Source organism: Zonotrichia leucophrys, chromosome 1A (genome assembly GCF_028769735.1).
Source record: "Zonotrichia leucophrys gambelii isolate GWCS_2022_RI chromosome 1A, RI_Zleu_2.0, whole genome shotgun sequence".
Classification (NCBI taxonomy): Eukaryota; Metazoa; Chordata; class Aves; order Passeriformes; family Passerellidae; genus Zonotrichia; species Zonotrichia leucophrys.
In genome coordinates, this window is record NC_088170.1 from 71,946,955 (window position 1) to 71,972,156 (window position 25,202).

General features: G+C 45.0%; 1 protein-coding gene across 2 annotated transcripts in view; it reads right to left on the reverse strand.

Moving 5' to 3' along the window:
* Positions 1 to 25,202, reverse strand: part of NRF1 (nuclear respiratory factor 1) — a 79,652-nt gene that overhangs the window by 23,649 nt on the left and 30,801 nt on the right. For both annotated transcript variants that reach the window (XM_064703113.1, XM_064703114.1), the window contains exons 6-10: positions 17,905 to 18,063; positions 17,102 to 17,296; positions 11,902 to 12,003; positions 7,999 to 8,156; positions 4,707 to 4,831 (exon numbers count right to left, since the gene is read on the reverse strand). In XM_064703113.1, coding sequence (XP_064559183.1) covers positions 4,707 to 4,831; positions 7,999 to 8,156; positions 11,902 to 12,003; positions 17,102 to 17,296; positions 17,905 to 18,063 — 739 coding nt within the window. The remainder of the gene's footprint in view (positions 1 to 4,706; positions 4,832 to 7,998; positions 8,157 to 11,901; positions 12,004 to 17,101; positions 17,297 to 17,904; positions 18,064 to 25,202) is intronic.

Sequence of the window (25,202 nt, forward strand, 5' to 3'; positions counted from 1 at the left end):
GCCATCCTGCTTGTCTTGTATTGTTATTATTATTCAGATAATTCCAGAGAAGGGATGGGAAAAATGTCATAGTAAAAAAGAAACAAAAAAAAAAAAAAATTAAAAAAGAGAGGAATTACACTAAATGGCTAATGAAACACTTTGCCTGACCCTCCAGAAATTTTCACAGAAATCACGGAATGGTTTGGGTTGGAAGTGAGTTAAAGATCATGGTGTTCCTGCCATGGGGACACCTTCCACTATCCCAGGTTGTTCCTGCAAATATCCAGCCCTAGAGCCCAACATTTCCAGGAATATTCAGAGGTCTCTTTTTAGCCATCCTGCTTGTCTTGTATTGTTATTATTATTCAGATAATTCCAGAGAAGGGATGGGAAAATGCCATAGTGAGAGAGAATGAAAAAGAAAAATTAAAAAAAGAGAGGAATTACACTAAATGGCTAATGAAACACTTTGCCTAGAAATTTTCACAGAAATCACAGAATGGTTTGGGTTGGAAGTGAGTTAAAGATCACCTCGTTCCTGCCATGGGGACACCTTCCACTATCCCAGGTTGTTCCTGGGCTCCCTGCAAGATATCCAGCCCTAGAGTCCAACATTTCCAGGAATATTCAGGTCTCCTCTTTTTAGCCATCCTGTCTTGTATTGTATTGTTATTATTATTCAGATAATTCCAGAGAAGGGATGGGGAAAATGCCACAGTAAGAAAGAAAGAAACAAACAAAAAATTAAAAAAAAAGAGGAATTACACTAAATGGCTAATGAAACACTTTGCCTAGAAATTTTCACAGAAATCACGGAATGGTTTGGGTTGGAAGTGAGTTAAAGATCATGGTGTTCCTGCCATGGGGACACCTTCCATTATCCCAGATTTTTCCTGGGCTCCCTGTAAATATCCAGCCCTAGAGTCCAACATTTCCAGGAATATTCAGGTCTCCTCTTTTTAGCCATCCTGTCTTGTATTGTTATTATTATTCAGATAATTCCAGGGAAGGGATGGGAAAATGCCATAGTGAGAGAGAAATGAAAAAAAAAAAATTAAAAAAGGGAGTAATTATATTAAATTGCTAAAATCAGGATAAAACACTTTGCCTGACCTCCAGAAATTTTCAAAGAAATCATGGAAGGGTTTGGGTTGGAAGTGAGTTAAAGATCATGGTGTTCCTGCCATGGGGACACCTTCCACTATCCCAGGTTGTTCCTGGGCTCCCTGCAAGATATCCAGCCCTAGAGTCCAACATTTCCAGGAATATTCAGGTCTCCTCTTTTTAGCCATCCTGTCTTGTATTGTTATTATTATTCAGATAATTCCAGAGAAGGGATGGGGAAAATGCCACAGTGGGAGAGAAACAAACAAAAAATTTTAAAAAAGAGAGGAATTACACTAAATGGCTAATGAAACACCTTGCCTGACCCTCCAGAAATTTTCAAAGAAATCACGGAATGGTTTGGGTTGGAAGTGAGTTAAAGATCACCTCGTTCCTGCCATGGGGACACCTTCCATTATCCCAGATTGTTCCTGGGCTCCCTGCAAGATATCCAGCCCTAGAGTCCAACATTTCCAGGAATATTCAGGTCTCCTCTTTTTAGCCATCCTGTCTTGTATTGTTACTATTATTCAGATAATTCCAGGGAATGGATGGGAAAATGCCACAGTGGGAGAGAAATTTTTTAAAAAATTTTAAAAAAGAGAGGAATTACACTAAATGGCTAATGAAACACTTTGCCTGACCCTCCAGAAATTTTCACAGAAATCACGGAATGGTTTGGGTTGGAAGTGAGTTAAAGATCATGGTGTTCCTGCCATGGGGACACCTTCCACTATCCCAGGTTGTTCCTGGGCTCCCTGCAAGATATCCAGCCCTAGAGCCCAACATTTCCAGGAATATTCAGAGGTCTCTTTTTAACCATCCTGCTTGTCTTGTATTGTTATTATTATTCAGATAATTCCAGAGAAGGGATGGGGAAAATGCCACAGTGGGAGAGAAATTTTTTAAAAAATTTTAAAAAAGAGAGGAATTACACTAAATGGCTAATGAAACACTTTGCCTAGAAATTTTCACAGAAATCACGGAATGGTTTGGGTTGGAAGTGAGTTAAAGATCATGGTGTTCCTGCCATGGGGACACCTTCCACTATCCCAGGTTGTTCCTGGGCTGCCTGCAAATATCCGGTCCTAGAGCCCAACATTTCCAGGAATATTCAGAGGTCTCTTTTTAGCCATCCTGTCTTGTATTGTTATTATTATTCAGATAATTCCAGAGAAGGGATGGGAAAATGCCGTAGTGAGAGAGAAATGAAAAAAAAAAAATTAAAAAAGGGAGTAATTATATTAAATTGCTAAAATCAGGATAAAACACTTTGCCTGACCTCCAGAAATTTTCAAAGAAATCATGGAAGGGTTTGGGTTGGAAGTGAGTTAAAGATCATGGTGTTCCTGCCATGGGGACACCTTCCACTATCCCAGGTTGTTCCAAACCTGCCCAACCCGACCTTGGACACTCCCAGGGATGGGGAGGTATCAAGCTATCTCCTTTGCCTTATCACTAAAATGGAGATAAATTTCTATGCTACCCTTCCAGATCGGTTTTCTCCTCAGAAAAGTCCTGCAGGAGAATCAGAGCATTCCCAGAGAGAAGCATTCATTGGGAATATCAGCAAATTAAGACCTTGCAAGCAGCAGCAAAGGGGAAATTTGCTGGTTAGGACCCCTCTGACTCTGGCAGTTTTCCCCAAATCACACCAAATTCCACAGAAGGGCACAGAGTGGATTTTCCCTGCTGCATCCATCAGAGGAGGATGCTCCCACTCCCACCCCGGCTACGGAGATAAATCCTGCCAGCAGTGAATCCATCTGCTCTGCCTCCCCAGACAGAGACAGCAGCAATGGATACCAGCATCTCCTCCAGCCCTGAGGGACATCTATTAGCTGCTTACGTAAGGAGGCAGCAGCGTGGAGCTTCCAAGGACTCCAAAGCCCTTCCCCTTAATACCAGCGGAGATTAGAGCAGATCGAAGGAGAGCAGGCCAGGGGCTGTGGGCGAGGTTGTGCTCACAGGAAAATGCTGCAGCCTCTCCTCTTAATGCACTCTAAATCCCATCTGATTTCCAACTCGGCTGCTAGGAAAAATAAAAGGAGAAAAAAAAAAAAGGGAAAAAAAAAAAATAGCCCAGCCTGTATTGACGTGATGTCAATGCTGGGAGAGTGAGGTGGAGTGACTCAGGGAGGGTGTGGAGAAGGGGAGTCTGAGGGGAAGCATCCAGAGGAATCCAGACTGTGAAAGCATTTTGGAAGCGGAGCAGAAGGAGCCAGGGGTGCGGATCTGCTTTTCCAAATCTGATTAGTTGCTGCTTTTGAGCATCCAGGGTCAGATCCTGCCTCTGATAAACACACAGCACTTATCGCCCTCACGCCAGGCTGCCGGCACAACAAACACAATCCTGCTCTTCCCTCGGTGCCAGATGCACTCCCAGCTCCGGGGACAGGGATTTCCCTTCATTTCTGCTCCCTCTTCAGGCTGGCTGACTCCACAGCAAGGGAACCAAACCAGCTCCGAGTGAAATTCCTCTCCCCTCCTCTGCTGCAAACTGCGCATCGAACATTTCACACGGAACATTTCACACGGAGCTTCATCCTGGCTGGATGAGGATCCTGATGGAAGGCAGCAGCTCTCACCTGAGCAGCTTTCTGCTCTCATTCAGTGACAGTTCTGTCACCCAGCCACACGTGCCTGGCCCCTCTTTGACAATCCCTGTCCAAACAGCCCCACCCCTGAGGTGAGGTTACTTTACAGCTTCACCCTTTGCGCCCTTTTCCAGCTGATTCTGACACACCTCCTTCCACCTAACCCAAACAACCAGTGGGCTTCTTGGGTAATTCCATACCAACCAGTCTGAGCTTGGAAATTATCCCAGAGTCAGGCTGGAAAAAACCCCTGGGATCACTGAATCCAACCTATGACCCAACACCAAGGCATTCAGTGCCACATCCAGCTGCTCCTTCAACACCTCCAGGCTCAGGCAGAAGCACAGGACAACTGAGGCAGTGGATGAGCCCCAACAAATGAGGCACATTTTCATATTCCATTCATCTCTTGAACTGGATTTTATACATTTACAGTTTTGGTTCTAGTTTAAAGAGCTGCAAAAGTCACCAGACTTGGCAGAAGGCACAGAACGGGTGAGAAATGCTGCAGAGAATCCCTGGAATCAAGAGATCGACTGTGGTGGGAAGATGGAAAATGAAGCAAGAGGAAAACGACCCGAGGCTGACTCAGGAACAGCCATCAGGTACAGAAAAAAAGCCTTGAGAAGGGCAGGAAATAAGTAATAAAATGTTGGTTTAAGAGTTCTGGAGATGAGTTTATTATGGCAGCAACTAAATTGGTGATTGATTAAGGCTGGTCCCTCCTGTGCTGGGCACAGACACAGATCACAGAGCAGTTTTCCCAAAAAATCCCTAAGGATGCAGAGCCAGCTGGCAAAGGAGAGACAGATCAGAGCCACCAGCACCATGGGTGCAAAGAAGGAGTTAATGCTCCCATTCCACCCTGAGATTACAACTCACAACAACTGGGCAGTGACCCCCTGAGTGAGGAGGAGTATTTTACCACCCAAACCGTGCCAGTTCAGTAAAAAGAGAGGAAAAGGGCATTTTTAAGAGCCCAAATAAAAAAAAGCCAAACCAAACCCTTTGCAGAGGCCTTACCATTGGCATCCTGGACTCCTGTGAGCGCTCCCACTGCTGCTGCAGTTTCCCCAGACAGGACAATCTGTCCCCCTCCCTGAAGGGTGGCCTCGGCCAGCGTGGCGACGGCGTGGGCAGCGGCTTCACTGCAGGGGGACACAAGGGTTAGAACAGCAGAGGAACCCATGAAATAAAATAAAATAAAACTCCATTGGACCAGCAAACACACGCCAGGAGAGCAGCCCAGAGCACAGGGATTCCCATCTGGCCTGGGGGAAGTGATGCACAGCAGGAAAGCAGCACTGCAGGAGGATGGGATGGGAAGGAGCTGCCTCTGGTGGGTTGTTTCAGGTCTCTCAGAACAGCTCTGTGTTCTCCCTTTCTCCTGGGACTTGGATAAAACTTTGGGACAATTCCACCTGGCTCCTTCCTGCCTCTGCATTCAGGTACCAGACTTTGGCACTGGCACATCCTGGGGCTCTGCAGATCTCAGAGCTCTCCCTGGTTCTGCCCCTTCACCTCACCAGCTCTGGCTTCAGCTCCTCCCCAGCCAAGTGGCTCAATAATTCTTTTTAATGAACATTATTTTCCAGCAGAGTGCTGTTAAATTTCTTCACATGACGAAGAAAATGTTAAATTTCTTCATTTGATGAAGCCAGGCCCAAAAGCCCTGCAAAGGTGCTCAAGGAGTTTCAGAACAGGGATGGGGTAAGGAAAAAAGGAAAAGGGACTGTCTCCATCAAGGCTGAGCTGCTGAGATTCTGCAGCTAAAAGGAACTTAAACCCATCCAGATCCAGGGCAGGAAAACCTTCCCCAACCCAGGTGAGCCCCACTCAGCCTTATTTGGGCCTTTAAAAGATTTCCTGCAGCTCTCAGGAGATAGAACTGGTTCTTGAAAACCCCAAAGCAGCTGCAAAGTGCTTCAAGGTTGTTGGATTAAGCCTTTTTTTGACCCAGAGATGGGGTGGTTTTGTGGTGAGGCAATACAGATGTTTTAATTATTAAAAAAATTATATATATAATATATAATATATAATATATAATATATAATATATAATATATAATATATAATATATAATATATAATATATAATATATAATAATAACAACATTGGGGTGGTTTTGTGGGTGGGACAATACAGATGTTATATAAAATATAATATATTACTATAGATTATAATATCTGTATTGTCCCACCCACAAAACCACCCCATACATATATCTATGTAATTATGTGTATAAAATAATATATAAAACATAATATACTACTATAGATTATATTATTTTATGTATATAATTACATAGATATATATACGGGGTGGTTTTGTGAGTGGGACAATACAGATGTTATAATTTACACTATTCCAATAAAAAATGAACATTTCTTAATTACAATGTATTATAAGTGTTTCTCAGCCTATCAGCTTTTACTACACCATACTATAAATGCTTTAAAGCTAAATATCTAAAGTTACTTCTCATAGATCTTAACTTGAGTGGTGAGCACTTCCCACACTGTCCAAGGTGTGAATGCACCATCAGTAATTCCTAATCCTGGCTTGCCTGGATTATTCCTGATAATTCCTAATATTCAACATATTTTGACAATATCTGCTCAGTAGTGGTAAAACATTTCTGAAGTCAAATTTCCTACCAATTCCCACCTGAATTAAGCAAAAAAAAAAAAGGAGAGATTTCCTTGAGCTTCCCCATGGATGCTCTCCCTCTGCTCATTCTCTACTTGACCAATTGACTCAAATATTTTCCAACTATTTCCCAATATTTTTTCTTCTCTTCCCTCATTTCCTGCTTAGATGCCAAACACTTTCCTACTGCATGCACTCAGGGTGGATTTTCAGCTCTCAACAGCCCCTCTGTGTCTCAGAGCAGCTCTTAAACACTCATAGAGAACCAGAATATTTTCTTGCCTGGCTTCCCTCCTCCCCTTGGCACATCCTTCTCCTTCAGGAGCTCTGGGAAGGCAATTTCCCTGCAGGGCAGCTCAGCAAACCTGGCATCAGGTGTAACCCCATGCCCAGCCTTCCCACTTCTTAAAAAAAACCCATGTAGGGAAATCTGGAATCCTGGAAATGTGCAGGATAAAATCCTGCAAGTTGGATTTGGGGAGATGAGGCTTTTTCCTCTAAGTCCTGAAAAGATAATTTTGTTTTAAAAGGGAATTTTACAGGGAAATATTAGTTAAAAAAAAGCCTATTTGAGCAACCTCATGTAGCAGACAAGAAATATCTGAAGGACCCAAATCTGCATCATAAAGAGCAGAATCAGTTCTAGGCGTGCTTGGGATTCAGTCCCAACAGAGATTTGGGAGCAAACAGGGATCAAAGTGATTCCTTCAGCAATTTCTGGATGGAACAAGCTCTTGGGGCTTTATTCCAGCTACCAGCAGTGTGGTCTGGTGCCCTGTCCCACCCCCTGGCTGCTCAGCCAACAGCCCCTAACCAGGACCCTGGTTTGGGTAAGGGAAATTCTTGTCCACACCTGAGCAGTGGGAAACCTCCTTCACTGCTGTGCTGTGATTTCCTATCCCTCAGGAATGGTGTCACTCTGTTTTTTTAAGATTTTCTAAGTCTTCTGGTGTTGACATTCTTAGAGTGAATTTTCTCACACACTTTCTGTAAATAACTCATTGTTTTACATTCCTTTATAGAAGAAGAGAGAGTTAATGGACTGTTAGTTTGACCAGTGACATTGCAGAGGTGTCAATGTCACCTTCCAATCCACTGTCACTTTTGTAAAACTATAAATATTGGAGTCAGAGAATAAAACTTCCCTTTTTTCCCTTCACCTTGAGTAGTAGTGTGCTTGTGTTCTCTCGTGGCTTTCAGCGACAGAATGGGATATGGGAAATGGGAGAAATGGGAAATGGGAGAAATGGGAAATGGGAGAAATGGGAAATGGCCACAGCCATGTCCAGGTTTTAGGAACAGCAGGATGAGTTCAAGCAGCTCAGCAGAGCAAAGATATTTCATCCTGCAGGATGGATCTGTGGAGCTACACCTCAGATCTTGCTAACCTGAGTGCAGCCAAACACCCTAATAACCACTGCAGCTCCCTCAGCTTCTACTGCAGAAAGATTGGTGAGAAAAAACCCCAAAATCAGTGATCTATGGAGGAAATTCTGATTCTGACCAGAGCAGGAATCAGGAGCTGCCCTGCACAAACCACCTGCACATGAATCCACTGAGGAAAAGCCTCTCTCAGGACTGAACAGGCTGAACTCTGTGCCAACAGAAGGAAAGCCAGGCAGGAGGTGCCAGGCTGAGGCTGAGGCAGCTGTGCCCTCCCCAGGTACCTGTTGAGTGCCATGGTGACAGTGGCTCCCTGCTGCATCTCCTGCGACGCCGCCACCGCCGCCTCGGCCAGCGATGCCACCGCCTGCGTGGCCTCCGAGGCCTGCGTCGTCTGGATGGTCATCTCCCCTCCCTGCAGCGTGGCCCAGTTCTGCTCCACCTGCAGGGACACAGCACGGCCTGTGGGATCAGGAGCGCCCCTCCAGGGGTGGCTGATTCCCCAAAATATAAATGGATTGGTGTACACACAGTCCTGCGGTGTCCGGCTCTGAGAGCGGGGAAAGGGAGGGAGGCTGGGATGGGGCTGGACACTGCAGCTCTGCACCAGCCATGAGGCTCACAGGGCATAAAGATCCAGAAAGGTCCTCAAAACACCCAGAAATCACAGAATTCACAGAATGACTGGGTTGGGAGAGACCTTCAAGAGTCCAGCCCAGCCCTTGGCACCCAGTGCCACCTCCAGGCTGGTCAAACACACCCAGGGATGGCGACTGCACCCCCTGGCACCCAGTGCCACCTCCAGGCTGGTCAAACACACCCAGGGATGGCGACTGCACCCCCTGGCACCCAGTGCCACCTCCAGGCTGGTCAACACACCCAGGGATGGCGACTGCGCCCCCTGGCACCCAGTGCCACCTCCAGGCTGGTCAAACACACCCAGGGATGGCGACTGCGCCCCCTCCCCGGGCAGCCATTGCAGAACTTTCTCCCCCTTGCTGGAAAAGCTTTTTGCTGCTCTCCCAGCTGGATTTCCCTTGGCCCAGCTCAGGCTGTGTGCTCTGGCTGTGCCAGTGCTGCTGGAGCCAGAGCCCAAGGGCAGCTGGGCACGGGCACCTTCCAGGGGCTGTGGGAGTGCTGGGGGCACCCTGAGCCTCCTTTCCTGCAGCCTGAGCACCCCCAGCTCCCTCAGGGCTCCCTCAGCCTTTGTGTCCCAGCCCTTCCAAATCTCTCTTGTCCAGCCAAATCCTCAACAAAACAGGGCAGTGGTGGTGTTGTTGTACCTGGATCACTGCCTGCCAGCCTGGGATGTTCATTAATTAGCTGTGGTTAATGGGCATCAATTAAAACACAAGCTCTGCCTCACCATGAAGAAGAACTTGCTTCATTCCTTCCCTCCATGGAGAGTGGCAGAGCTCTGGAGCAGCTGCCCAGGGAAGCTGTGGAGTCTCTGTCTGGAGACATCCCAAAGGCACCAGGACGTGTCCCTGTGTCACCTGCCTTGGACTGGATGATTCCCAAAGGTCCCTTCCAAGCCCAGCTGCTCTGGAATTCTGTGTTTCTGCAGGGCTGGAGCCCCAGCACAGATCACATCCCTCAGGGAATGAGCTGGGTTTTCCTCCCTGTTTCTATTTGTACTTTTTGGGGATTGGTCCGTGTTCCATCCAGGATTTATCTGGGCAGCACCTGTGACCTCAGATGGGATTGAGCCATACTGCTTAATAAAAGATGATGGTGGCTGGAAATGTTCATTTATCCCAGCTATTTAAAATTCCCCAACTCTAGACATTCCCATTGATAATTTTCCTATTACCTAAAGTTCACCCAGCTGCTCCCATATTTTCCCCCATATTTTCATGTGGAGCTTCACAGCTGGTGAGATAATGATTATATGGCCACAAAATCCACCAGGATGAGAACTCAAATCATATTTTGGTCCGAACAAGCAGAGGATCTGCTGGCAAATCCTACTGGCTGCTTTGCAAGGTGGAGATCTCCCTTCACCTCCCATCCCCATAAACATTTTAGGACACTCCCCAACTTCTGAGACACAAATAAAAAATGCTGTAGGGGGTGAGGAAAAAACCTCAATTTGTTGGGAATGGAGATGGTTAAAAAATCCATAAAAGCAGAGGAGATCTGAGGCTCAAGGTAAAATTTTGCATGAGGAAATTTTGCTGCCTTTGGGGTCAAAGGGTAATCCCAGCAAAGGATGGACAGGGAGGGAGAGGCTGAAATTGTGGGTGAGGAGATGCCAGTGATGCCCTACAAAGGTGCCCAAGGAGTTCCAGAACAGGGATGGGGGAAGGAAAGGTCTATCTTAAAGGTCTCTTCCAACCTAGAATTTCTGTGATTCTGTGAAAGAATAAAAAGAAGCTGGGACTGTCTCAATCAAGGTTGAGCTGCTGAGATTGTACAGCTAAAAGGGTGTAAAAGGAAATTACACCCATCCAGATCCAGGACAAGGAGCCCCACTCTGCCTTATTTGTGCCTTTGAAAGATTCCCTGCAGCTCTTTGGGATTCTGAAAAGCCAAAGTGCCTCAAGGCCACTGCAGGCTGGGATGGGAGCAGGGTTTGTGGCCAGCAAAGCTGTGCTGTGCTGCCACCTCTCGCCGTGACAGCCCAGCTGGGCACACAAAGGGACACAAAGGGACACAAAGGGACCCACAGCCTCGTTTAAAGGTGGGCTTTGAAGCCAAAAGGGCAAAAAAAATAATCTCTGTAATTTTAAGGGAATGTTTCTTAAACCCAGAGAAAGAATTCTATTTTTTAATGCATGGTTTGATTTTTAAAAAAGGGAAAAATAAATGTTGGCGAGTTTGAGCGCTCAGATTTAGGCGTGGAAATGGCAAAAAACCCCTAAATAAATAATTTATAGGAGGAATATATTAAAAACCCAAATTCAGACCTAAGACTTCCACAATAATTGTGGAACTATATATATATATGTATGTATACAATATAATTTCTATTATATTTACAATGCAATTTATATTTATAATTTCTATTTATAATGCCTTTTATATTTTTTATACAGAAAGTGCTGAATTGTTATTACCGCTCAGGATTCTGCAAAAACAATTTTATATACATATATAATATATAATTATACACATAATATTATCTTTTAGATAATTTTATAAATAATATATTATATTATATTATATTATATTATATTATATTATATTATATTATATTATATTATATTATATTATATTATATTATATTATATTATATTATATTATATTATATTATGTATAAATATATATATAATTGTGTGTATGTACAATTTTGGCTCAGGACTCTGCAAACACATAAAAAATATAATATGGTAATATCATATAATATAATATAATATAATATAATATAATATAATATAATATAATATAATATAATATAATATAATATAATATAATATAATATAATATAATATAATATAATCTATTAATATAATATAATGTGATATAATATAATATAATGTAATGTAACATAATATAATATAATGTAATATAATGTAAGTAATGTAATATAATATATTATAATTTTATATACAATTATATATAAATATACTGTATCATTTTTATATATAATATTTTATAAATTATACATTACATTATATATTATATCTATAATTGCCTTTGCAGAGTCCTGAGCTGAAATTATATACACCATTATATATATAATATTATTATATACACAATTATATATATAATATTATATATATTATAAAATATTGTCTATATAATATATATAATTTTTATTCTCTATCTATATAATATATATAATATATATATATAATTAAATAGAAATCTATTTTTTATAAATGTAAAATATAAATTATTGGTGTATGTAAATATAAAAATATAAATAAAATAAAAATATAAATATAAATAAAAATATAAATATAGATGTAAACACAAATATGAATATGAATATGAATAATATAGATATAAATATAGATAGTATGAATATGAATATAATATAGAATAATTAAATATAAATATAAATATAATATAATATAATAATTTGTTTACAGAGTCCTGAGCCACAACAGCACTTCATCCCTGTCTGTATCAAGCCCCATTTCCTGTTGTGTGCCAGCCCTTAGGTGCCAGGCTGGTGTTTGCTGTGCCCCCAGAGATGTTTCTGGAAAGCCAGGCAGTGCCCCAGCAGGAGCAGCTCTCACCTCTCCGTCAGCCACCGCAGAATAATTCACCTGTGCCACCGTGACCGTGGTGGGCAGCTCGGAGGCGTCGGCCAGCGTGGCCACCGTGGCCCCCGTGCCAACCTGGGGGGGACAAAACAGTGCATCTGTTAGTGCAGGCAGTGCCCACAGCTCTCAGGAAAAGGGGTCTCACACGCTGTGTCAGTGCAGGAAGTGCCCACAGCCCTCAGGAAAAGGGGTCTCACACACTGTTAGTGCAGGAAGTGCCCACAGCTCTCAGGAAAAGGGGTCTCACACACTGTGTCAGTGCAGGAAGTGCCCACAGCCCTCAGGAAAAGGGGTCTCACACACTGTGTTATCACAGGAAGTGCCCACAGCCCTCAGGAAAAGGGGTCTCACACACTGTTAGTAATGAAGTCTGACTAAGTCAGTGCAAATGCCACAGCCTCAGGAAAAGGGGTCTCACACACTGTGTTATCACAGGAAGTGCCCCCAGCTCTCAGGAAAAGGGGTCTCACACACTGTTTAGTGCAGGCAGTGCCACAGCCCTCAGGAAAAGGGGTCTCACACACTGTGTAGTGCAGGCTGTGCCCCCAGCCTCAGGAAAAGGGGTCTCACACACTGTGTAGTGCAGGCAGTGCCCCAGCCTCAGGAAAAGGGGTCTCACACACTGTCAGTGCAGGAAGTGCCCACATCCCTCAGGAAAAGGGGTCTCACACACTGTAGTGCAGGAGTGCCCACAGCCCTCAGGAAAAGGGGTCTCACACACTGTTAGTGCAGGCAGTGCCCACAGCCCTCAGAAAGGGGTCTCACACATGTGTCAGTGCACAGTCCCCACAGCCTCAGGAAAAGGGGTCTCACACACTGTGTTAGTGCAGGCAGTGCCCACAGCCCTCAGGAAAAGGGGTCTCACACACTGTGTCAGTGCAGGCAGTGCCCACAGCCCTCAGGAAAAGGGGTCTCACACACTGTGTTATCACAGGAAGTGCCCACAGCTCTCAGGAAAAGGGGTCTCACACACTGTGTTAGTGCAGGCAGTGCCCACAGCCCTCAGGAAAAGGGGTCTCACACACTGTCAGTGCAGGAAGTGCCCACAGCCCTCAGGAAAAGGGGTCTCACACACTGTTAGTGCAGGAAGTGCCCACAGCCCTCAGGAAAAGGGGTCTCACACACTGTGTTATCACAGGCAGTGCCCACAGCCCTCAGGAAAAGGGGTCTCACACACTGTGTTAGTGCAGGAAGTGCCCACAGCCCTCAGGAAAAGGGGTCTCACACACTGTGTTAGTGCAGGAAGTGCCCACAGCCCTCAGGAAAAGGGGTCTCACACACTGTTAGTGCAGGAAGTGCCCCCAGCCCTCAGGAAAAGGGGTCTCACACACTGGTTACCGGAGTGCAGCCTGTAAGGTCCACACATGTACATTAAGTCTCATGGTGAGAGGCCTCAGGAAAAGGGGTCTCACACACTGTTAGTGCAGGAAGTGCCCCCAGCTCTCAGGAAAAGGGGTCTCACACACTGTGTCAGTGCAGGAAGTGCCCACAGCCCTCAGAAAAGGGTCTCACACACTGTGTCAGTGCAGGCAGTGCCCAGCCTCAGGAAAGGGGTCTCACACACTGTTAGTGCAGGAAGTGCCCCAGCCTCAGGAAAAGGGTCTCACACATGTGTAGTGCAGGAGTGCCCACAGCCTCAGGAAAAGGGGTCTCAACACTGTGTCAGTGCAGGCAGTGCCCACAGCTCTCAGGAAAAGGGGTCTCACACACTGTCAGTGCAGGAAGTGCCCACAGCCCTCAGGAAAAGGGTCTCACACACTGTAGTGCAGGAAGTGCCCAGCCTCAGGAAAAGGGGTCTCACACACTGTATCAGGAGTGCCCACAGCCCTCAGGAAAAGGGGTCTCACACCTGTATCAGGAAGTGCCCACAGCCCTCAGGAAAAGGGGTCTCACACTCTGTGTTAGTGCAGGCAGTGCCCACAGCTCTCAGGAAAAGGGGTCTCACACGCTGCCAGATTAAAAAGAATAAAGGAATTTACTCTGAGGGTGGTACAGGGAGGTTGTGGCTGTCCCATCCCTGGGAGTGTCCAAGGCCAGGCTGCACAGGGCTTGGAGCAGCCTGGTGTCACAGACACATTTGCTGAAAAATCCTTTCTTTAAGATTTGTTTCTCCTGAGAAGCTGAGAGGCCTCAGGAATAAAATGCAAACATTGATTATCTGCTGCTGTGGGATGCAATAGGTGAATCTGGGATTGGGCTCATGTGGTTGTTTCTAATTAATGGCCAATCACAGCCAGCTGGCTCGGACTCTCTGTCTGAGACACAAGCTTTTGTATTAATTCTTTCCGTTTCTATTCTTAGCTAGCCTTCTGATGAAATCCTTTATTCTAATCTTTTAGTGTTGTTTTGATATAATATATATAATAAAATAATAAATCAAGCCTTCTGAAACATGGAGTCAGATCATCTCTTCTCTCATCCTGGGACCCCTGTGAACACCAGCACAGCCTGGGAAGGTGCAAGGTGTCCCTGCCATGGCAGTGACAGGATCTTTAAGGTCCATTCCAACCCCCTCAAATTCCCTGATCCTGTGACTAATTGTAATTGCAGAGCTCACACAAAACACAGAGCTGTCCCCAGGGGGGAGGAAATCCCAAGCTGGAGCCACGCTAACCAATGGAACCAAGTCATTAATCCAGACTGGAACCAAGTTTTGCGCATCCCACGTGCTGTCCCTGTGTCCATGAAGGCCCCAGCAGTATGCCAGCCTCAGGAAGAGCAGCTGTGGAGCCAACTCCCTTCTCCCACCCACCCTGCACTGGCTCAGAATTCCCTGCACACCCTCCTTGCTCCCCATTCCCTGGGGCTCATCTCCAGGCACCCTGGCAAACATGAGCTCCTCCTCAATACCCCTTTGGAAATGATCTTTCTCCCATTTAACAGCTGGGAAAGGACAAAGGCAGGGAGATGGGCAGCTTTGTCTCTGAGCAGAATTAAATATAAATGCCAGGAAGTCGAGGGGATCTCAGGTGTCCAGCAGCTGAAAGAACACCAGTCAAAGGGAGATTGTATGGACAGGTGAGCAAAGAGAACCAGCCTGGCAAGTCTGCGGGGCCTTGGTGGGGAACAGAAAACTCTGACAGCCACTGAAAAGCTTCATTTGGGGAAAGAACCCTACTCATACACCCAGTTTTTATCTGCATTATGTCTGACAAAAGTATGTCTGAGACTTCACTAAAAACGTGATGCTCGAGAGGGACAAAGTGCTGGGCCTGGTTAGGAACCACCACCAGTGGTGGTGTGGAGGCACAGGGAAACTGAGATCCAAATCTCACTCCCACAAGAAGTTTGTGGGAAGTTTCAAGAGAAAAACTAATTTTTGTTTTACTCCCTGAGCTGCCAGAATCTGCCTTCCCACACAGGGAAAACAGCAGCAGCACTGAGCTAAGAACAGTGTGAGAGGAACCCTTATTCCATGAGGACAAATATGCATTTGGTGTTTGTAATAAATTTAATACAATTCAGGTGGCAGATGAAGACCTGGGGCACAGAAATACCTGATCTAGATATAGATATATATAATATATATTTTTTATATATATATATAACATATTTTTTTATACATAACATATATAATGCATTTGGTGTTTGTAATAAATGTAATATCCTTCAGGTGTCAGATGAAGACCTGGGGCACAAAAATATCTGATCTAGATATATATATATATATAATTTTTTTAATATATATATAACATATATATATATGCATTTGGTGTTTGTAATAAATACCCTTCAACTGTCAGATGAAGATTTGGGGCACAAAAATACCTGATCTAGATATAGATATATATTTTATATCTTTTTTTTTATATTGATATATATATATGTATTTGGTGTTTGTAATAAATATAATACACTTCAGGTGTCAGATGAAGATTTGGGGCACAGATATACCTGATCTATATAAAGATATGTATTTATAAATATATAGATATAGACATATATATATATAGAGAGAGAAATAGATATAGATATATATACTATATACTATATACTATATATTATATATTATATATTATATATCATATATTATATATTATATATTATATATTATATATTATATATTATATTATTTTATATAATAAAATTTTATTATATTTATATTATATATATAATATATATACTATATACTATATACTATATACAATATATTATATATTATATATTATATATTATATATTATATATTATATATTATACCTGAAATGTAGCTGATTAAACTACATTCCATACCACTAAAGGAAGGCAGTTCCTCCACCTCTCCTCCCATTGCCGCCACAGGTGTGGTGCGGTGGCACCAGGGACTGGATTTGTTCTAAGGAGTTTCACTAAACTCAGGTCAAACCCTGAATTTTTTTGACCCCATCACAGAAATCCCTGCACTGGACAACAAAAAGTGGGAGTTGGGAAGAGAGAGGATGAGGATGGATCTTTGTTGTGGAGTAAGGATGAAATTCCTGAAGGACAAGTTTGGCTCCTGAGCTTCCTTAAACCATCTTGTGGTGTTGGAAACCAGGAAATTCCTCTGGCTGCCCTGGAGGGCTCAAGCCCCTGCCAGGGGGGCTCAGAGACCCTGGCACAGAGCCCAAGACCCCTGTGCTCTTTGATCTTGACCCATGGAAAAAATTACCAACCTTATATGAGGATTTACAAGCCACAAAAGTTTAAGTAGAATGATAGTGAATTTAACACAGGGTGAAAAATAGATTTTTGAGATTTTTAGAATGGGGGCTCGGGGTGCCAAGATGGAGGAATTTGGCTGTGCCCTGTCCTTTCTCCTTCTTCTTCCTAGCCTCCATCTTCTGGGTGATGTTGGCACTTTTGGATTGGTTTAGAGTAGAAGCTCACTGTCTAACATAGGTGATAGGGATTGGGAAGTTATAGTAAATAATGTACATGTAGTTTTTAGTGTAAAAAGATAAGACCTCCCTGGGGGCGGGCAGAGTGCCTCTGTATGACCTGCTGGACAGACCTCAGCAGCCCAGAGAGAGAATGTTCTAGATAAGAAATAATAAAAAACATTAAAAATGAGAACTGCAGAGTTCTGACTCCTTCAACCACCGGGCTGGGAAAAGAGACTTTCTAACACATCTCAGGGTCACTGTGAGCAGCTAGAGCCCCGAGAGCGGTGGTTTAAACAGTGCTGGGATGGAGAAACCAGGGGCTGCTCTCACCTGGATGAGGGACACGGTGCCGTCGGGGTTGCTGAAGGTTTGCACCACGGTCTGGGAGGGCACCAGGTGGGCGATGCTGTGCGTGGTCGTGGTCTGCGGCGTCTGCTGGTCCTCGAAGGCGTAGAGCAGGTCCTCGCGGCCGTGCTGCTTGTAGCAGTTCTTGACGATGGTGCGCAGGGCCTGGGTCCAGGACACCTGCCAGCAGCAGGGACAGGGGGCAGTCAGCCCGGGGAAGGGCTCTGAGCCAGCCCAGCGCTGGGGTTTGCACTGTGTCCTCACTGGGCTTTGTAATGGTTCACAAACAACCCCAATATTTAATCTCCCTCTGCTCATCCCCTCCTTCCCCCAAGGAATCACCCTGGAGAGCCTCCTGAGCCAGTGAAGATGTCCCTGCTCAGACTCCTTTAAAAGGGTCCTTGCAACCCCAACCATTCTGTGACTCCAAGCAGACAGAAAATCACAATGATTTGGGAAAGCACCAAAGTGCTGCCACAGCACCATTTCCAGCCAGCCCTGAACCAGCCTGCACAGGTCCTGCTGCCTCCCACCACAATTCCTTTGATTATCTTTGTGGCAGGCTGGTAGAAACTTTACTTTTTCACCCAGTTCTCTCATTTTGCACATCCACAACTCCTTCCTTTAAGCACAAAGCTCCCTGCTGCTCTGAACAGGCCAGCATCCCTTCCCTCCTTCAGGAGACCATGACACAAACCTTTTCTTCAGTCCCTCAAGGCAAAAAGCACCCCCAAAACCCATCCTGCAGCCCCTGAGCTCCGTCTGGAGGCAGGCAGGGAGACACCCACCCGCTGCTTCTGCTCCTCGGTGCGCACGTCGCTGCGCACGTTGGCCCACGGGATGTCCTCGGGCCACCAGATGGGCTTGCAGCTCTCCTTGCCCCAGCCTGGCTTCCCACGACCCGTGGAGTACTTCAGCATCTCGGGGATGAAGGCTCTCAGCTGTGCCTGGAACAAAGAAAAGGTGGGGAGGTGTTTAGGAATTCACATCTCGGGTGGTTTCGAGGGGCGTTGTAGAGAATTATTGCGTTCCGCTTCCATCCTGTTGGAGCCATCAGCTGGAAGAGGCCTGAAAGCCCAAGGAAGGTGGACAATACTTTGCCATCTTCTCCCAGGAGTCAGCTTGGCAGCAGGCGGAAGGGAAGAAACAAAATTCCATCAGCAAATACAAAATTACAACACCAAGGCACAGCCATTGTGTTGACACTTCACAACTCAAACACTACCAGGAAGAGAATGAGCCAACCTGAAATGGAAAAAAAAACCCAAAAAAACCTCACAATAACCTATGAAAAACCCCATAATCAATGTCCCTACAGTGGCAGGAGCTCAGGCATGAGCTGATGTATCATTTACAGAGATGCTGTGAGGGGATGGAGCTTCAGTGACCGCTGAAATGTGGAAACCACAAATCTCACACATCTCCAGCCCCACACTGCCAAAATAAATGAAAAACTCACACAGGCTTTTGTGACAAGATTGGTTTTGTACCAGGGACTCCTTGGAGCACCAGGAAAAGGCTGGTTTGGCTGCAGAGCAGAGCAGGAAGGGGAGAGCTCTCCTTATATTAGAGGAAACCACATTTAGAGTTTAAAACCTGCAATTAGGAGCAGCTCCCTGCATCCCTTCAGAGCGTTTAGAATAAAATATTTCAGAGAACCATGGAGTCCTTTTGGTTGGAAAAGACCTTTAAGTTCCCTAGCACTGTTAAGGCCACCACTGTCCCATGTCCCCAAGTGCCACATCCATATGGATTTTAAATCACTTCAGGGATGGGGACTCCAAAGCTCCCTGGGCAGCTGTGCCAGGGCTGGACAACCCTTCCCAGGAGGAATTGACCCAAAATCCCCCCTGAGCTGCCCTGGCCCAGCCTGAGGCCGCTCCCTCTGCTCCTGTCCCTGTTCCCTGGGCTGTCCCCTCCTGGCAGGGACTTGTGCAGAGCCACCAGGGCCCCTGAGCCTCCTTTGCTCCAGGCTCAGCCCCTTCCCAGCTCCCTCAGCTTTTCCTGGTTCTCCAGGCCCTTCCCAGCTCCCTCAGCTTTTCCTGGTTCTCCAGCCCCTTCCCAGCTCCCTCAGCCTCTCCTGGTTCTCCAGACCCTTCCCAGCTCCCTCAGCCCCTCCTGGTTCTCCAGGCCCTTCCCAGCTCCCTCAGCCCCTCCTGGTTCTCCAGGCCCTGCCCAGCTCCCTCAGCCCCTCCTGGTTCTCCAGGCCCTTCCCAGCTCCCTCAGCCCCTCCAGGCCCTTCCCAGCTCCCTCAGCCCCTCCTGGTTCTCCAGGCCCTTCCCAGCTCCCTCAGCTTTTCCTGGTTCTCCAGACCCTTCCCAGCTCCCCCAGCCCCTCCTGGTTCTCCAGGCCCTTCCCAGCTCCCTCAGCCCCTCCTGGTTCTCCAGGCCCTTCCCAGCTCCCTCAGCCCCTCCTGGTTCTCCAGGCCCTTCCCAGCTCCCTCAGAAGTTCTCCAGACCCTCTCCCTGTGCCCCAGCTCTGTTCCCCTCTCTGGGCACAGTCTGGATGTTGCATCCATGGGCTCCAAGCTGTCCATGATGTCCATGAACTCATTTCCAGCTGTCTTTTCCACCTCTCACATGGAACATGCCCTAAAGCATCTTTTTCCCAGCCTGTCCATGATCCACCTTGCACTGCAGGGCCAACACCCAACCCTGACATGCTCCAGGTTCCCTGGATGGAGCCTGGTGAAGGGAGAAAAAATAATTCCTGCAGAGAGCAGTTCCTTTAAAAATACATTGTTCATAGGAGAGAAAAGCATTTGTTCCTCAGGAACTCTGCAATAAACAGGGCTGAGCGAGCAGGGCTGGGGGAAGGAGGGAAAACCAGAATGGAGCTGGAAAAGGCAGAGAATTCCCTCCCAAGTATTAATATTGAGCAGCAACTCTGCCCAATAATTTATTCAAATAAACCTGGTGGCAGCAGGGTTTTTTGGAGTTGCTGTTGATTTTTGGGTTGGGTGGTTTTTCTTTTTTTTTGGTTTTTTTTTTGTTGTTGTTTTTGGGTTTTGTTTTTGTTAAGGTTGGGATTGAAGTGTTAGAGATGATATTTTGTGTTTAGGTTTAAATGTTTGTTACTTTTAAATTTATATTATAAATATATAATATAATATATTGTAAATATAAATATAAATAATATATAAAATTACACAAATAATTTTATTAATTAAATAAATTGTATATAGATATTAAAAATAAATTAAATAAATATGTATAAATATTAAACATTTATAAAGGTATATAATATATAGTAACTTATATATTTATTTATAATATATATTATTTATAATATATTCTTTCTATTTATAATAGTCTATTAATAAGTTACAAAATGGTTAACGATTTTTTGTACGAGGTTTTCCATTGTTAAACTATTTAAGAAATTATACTTTTTTTTAACATAATAATTATTTGAACTTTGTCATGCGGATTTTTTTTTGTTTAGTTATAAAATACTACTTAAACTTATGAAGAACAAGTAGGAAGGATTAGTTTTCGTTTTAAAACTTCTATCTTGTTTTATATATATTATGTATATTTAAAATAATATATGTATTATATGTAAAATAATATATATTATATGCAAAATAATATGTATATGTTGTATTATATATGTTATATTTTACATAATAATAATATATATATAATATATAATATATAATATATAATATATAATAGATAATAGATAATAGATAATATATATATGTTATATGTTATATGTTATATGTTATATGATATGTTATATGTTATATGTTATATTTTTAAACTCTAAATTTGAAGTTTTTATTTTGTGATATTACACACTTTTAATCAACTACGCACTTGTAATTTTAGTGTTATTAACAATTCTGGTTTATGGCTTTAGGTTAAATGTAGGATTCTTTTAGGGGTTAAGAATTGTTTAGTACAGAAAGTTTGGAATATTCAGCATTTAGGAGGTGCAGGAACAGTTAAAGCTGCTTTCCTGCCCTTGTTTCCAGCAACACCAATTACTGCTCCAGGGCAGCGCAGGGCTCGAGCCACTCAAGGTACTCGTTAGGAGGGTTTGTCTTTAATCCACGGGGAGACAATCAGCAGCTCTGTCAGAGAGAGGACGTGGCTAATTAGTGCCCTAACGAGGCCAGGCTCTGCCACAGGCACTGTCCCCCACACCCCTGGGGCACCTGCAGGAGCCAAGGTTCTGCCAGGAAACACCCAAAAATCAAACCTCTGCTGAAGAAACACCAGTTTGTGCCCTTGGAAAGGGCTCAGGTAACCCCCAGGATGGAGGATTTGGGAGAAACTGTGAGAAATGTTTCTTTGCCACCCTTTCACACAGGCTCAGTGTTTTCACTTTTAATATTAAATTCAGGAATTAATGGTGCTGAGCTGTCCCAATCCCAAATGCAACAGCCCAAAGCACAGCCAGCTGTATTCCAATGGCTCTCCAGAGCTGGAAACACCAAGGAAAGTGGTTTCTAGAACAGAGCAAAACCTGTGGCTGGGAATTTTCTACACTCAGCTGTCACCAAAGTCCAGAAAGCACCAAGATCCCCTCTGTGAAGGGTGAAAACCCCACTGCAACGCAGGTTTTCCTGCCCAGCCCAGGTGGGTGATGCTCTCCATTCCCAAGGCTGGAGAAACATCTTTGCCCAGGCAAATAAAGGCTTTATTTCCCTCCAGACCACTGGGGAAGCAGAGCAATTAAAAGGAGAATTATTTTCACCTCCTCACTGATGACACCTCTGCACCTGCCTGCTGGCACCTGCTGAAAGCACAGGCCTCATTTTTCCAGTCCCTGACATCCTAATTACATTTATATTTATTTTTGCTCCAGTTTTCCATAGGGTTTTGTGCAACTTAGCTGCAAAAAAATCTGATTTTTTTACTAGAAAATACAAATAATTATCCTGGAAGCTCTGGGAATCAAGATTCCCACAATAAATGATGGCACCTCTGTGCCCAGCTCAGGAGAAACCTTTCCACAAAGCTCTTCTGAGCCACCTCACTGTGCTGGAACAATGAGGGCCATTCCTAGAAAAATCCTTGATTTTCTACCATACAGCAGGAGGAGGGGATTTAAAAGAAGAGGTTCTACATCAGCACCTCGGGCTGGCTGAGCAAAGGCCCTGCAGGACCAGGAGGAGAAAAACATTTCCATGGGGAACTGCTCCTGGAACACAGCAAAAGCTGCCACGAGCAGCTCCTGCAGTGCCACCTTTCACAGGAGTTTAAAATCCAAGAAATCATTTTTGTCTTATTTGTCAGGGATTGGGGAAATGATCTGTACCAGCCAAAGCACAGTAAGCTCAATAAAATTTTATTATGAGTGTGAGCTTGTCTGATTCCACTAAGAAATGGAAATGGTGCTTTGAACAGGGTGTGACAGAAAAATCTGCACATCTTTGTGTGCTGCCCTTTCCATCTTGCTACTCCCTCGGAAAAAAACCTGCTTTTCAGCAATTTTAATTTAATTTTTAATTTAAAACTTGTCGTGGTGCCTCGGGCTGGGTGTACCCAGAGCCTCCTGCAGGCCACACCTGCCTGAATTCAGGTCCTGCATCCCTGGGAAGGAGATTTCCCTCCAGATGAAGCTTCCCTGGGAGTCCCCTGCACTTTCTCCCAGCAGTGAGGTCAGGCTGGACCTGGAGAGAAAGGGAATCTCCCACATGCTCAGGGCACAGAATTCCCTGTCTCCAACAAAAATATCCCACTCAGGGTCTGATCTGGGGTTAAACCTTTGGCAAACTCCCCTCTGGTCCAATTCACAACAAAAAACAGAGGAGGGAATGAGCTACAGGACACAGAAAGGTGTCCATGAGAGACCTTCCCAACCTCAGTGCCTAAAGTTTGTGGCAAAGCATGGAACAAATAGGGAACAGGGAAATTTTCTGAGGTGCCAAAACCAGCTCCAAAGGGAATGTTCCCAGCAGCCTGAGCTCTCCCCAGCAGGTTTTTCACAGAGAAAATCAGCACCACTAACAAAGCTCCAACAAAAATATCTCACTCAGGGTCTGATCTAGGGTTGAACCTTTGGCAAATTCCCCTCTGCTCCAATCCACAGCAAGAAATGGAGGAGAAAATGAATTACAGGACACAGAAAGGTGTCCATGAGTGACCTTTCCAACTTTGACACCTAAGATTGTGGCAAAGCATGGAACAAACATTTTCCCTGTTCTTGCTTTCTGGGAGATGCCAAAACCATCTCCAAAGGGAATGTTCCCAGCAGCCTGAGCTCTCCCCAGCAGCAGTTTTTTCACAGAGAAAACCAGCACCACTAACAAAGCTCCAACAAAAATATCTCACTCAGGGTCTGATCTGGGGTTGAACCTTTGGCAAACTCCCCTCTGGTCCAATTCACAACAAAAAACAGAGGAGGGAATGAGCTACAGGACACAGAAAGGTGTCCATGAGAGACCTTCCCAACCTCATTGTCCAAAGACTGTGGCAAAGAATGGAAGAAACAGGGAACAAACCGAGAACAGGGAAATTTTCCCTGTTCCCGCTTTCTGAGGTGCCAAAACCAGCTCCAAAGGGAATGCTCCCAGCAGCCTGAGCTCTCTCGTTTTTTTTCACAGAGAAAACCAGCACCACTAACAAAGCTCCAACAAAAATATCTCACTCAGGGTCTGATCTAGGGTTGAACAGCAAATTCCCCTCTGCTCCAATCCACAGCAAGAAATGGAGGAGAAAATGAATTACAGGACACAGAAAGGTGTCCATGAGTGGTCTTCCCAATCCTGGTGCCTAAAGATTGTGGCAAAGAATGGAACATTTTCCCTGTTCCCACTTTCTGAGGTGCCAAAACCAGCTCCAAAGGGAATGCTCCCAGCAGCCTGAGCTCTCTCGTTTTTTGTCACAGAGAAAACCAGCACCACTAACAAAGCTCCAACAAAAATATCTCACTCAGGGTCTGATCTGGGGTTGAACCTTTGGCAAATTCCCCTCTGCTCCAATCCACAACAAGAAATGGAGGAGAAAATGAATTACAGGACACAGAAAGGTGTCCATGAGTGGTCTTCCCAATCTTGGTGCCTAAAGATTGTGGCAAAGAATGGAACAAACAGGGAAATTTTCCCTGTTCCCACTTTCTGAGGTGCCAAAACCAGCTCCAAAGGGAATGCTCCCAGCAGCCTGAGCTCTCCTCAGCAGCAGTTTTTTGTCACAGAGAAAACCAGCACCACTAACAAAGCTCCAACAAAAATATCTCACTCAGGGTCTGATCTGGAGTTAAACTCCCCTCTGCTCCAATCCACAGCAAGAAACAGAGGAAGGACTTAATTACAGGACACAGAAAGGTGTCCATGAGCGGTCTTCCCAATCCTGGTGCCTAAAGATTGTGGCAAAGCATGGAACATTTTCCCTGCTCTCACTTTCTGAGGTGCCAAAACCATCTCCAAAGGGAATGCTCCCAGCAGCCTGAGCTCTCTCGTTTTTTTTCACAGAGAAAACCAGCACCACTAACAAAGCTCCAACAAAAATATCTCACTCAGGGTCTGATCTGGGGTTAAACTCCCCTCTGCTCCGATCCATCACCAAGAAACAGAGGAGGGAATGAACTACAGGACACAGAAAGGTGTCCATGAGTGGTCTTCCCAATCTTGGTGCCTAAAGATTGTGGCAAAGCATGGAACATTTTCCCTGCTCTCACTTTCTGAGGTGCCAAAACCATCTCCAAAGGGAATGCTCCCAGCAGCCTGAGCTCTCCCCACCAGCAGTTTTTTCACAGAGAGAATCAGCACCACTAACAAAGCTCCACCTCCAAGCACAACCTGAGCTGTTACAGCCCTGGGGGAATGAAGAGATCAGAGCCATCCCCTGGAGAGGCAGCCACACAAAACAACAGGATGTGACTGCAAGATTCCCAAACATCCCTCTGCTCCCTGCCTGTGCCAGGGCTGGCTGCTCACCTGGGTCACCTGTGCACTCACCTGGGTCCTCTGTGCGCTCACCTGGGTCTCCTGTGCGCTCACCTGGGTCTCCTGTGTGCTCACCTGGGTCCCCTGTGCGCTCACCTGGGTCCCCTGTGCACTCACCTGGGTCCCCTGTGCGCTCACCTGGGTCCCCTGTGTGCTCACCTGGGTCACCTGTGCGCTCACCTGGGTCCC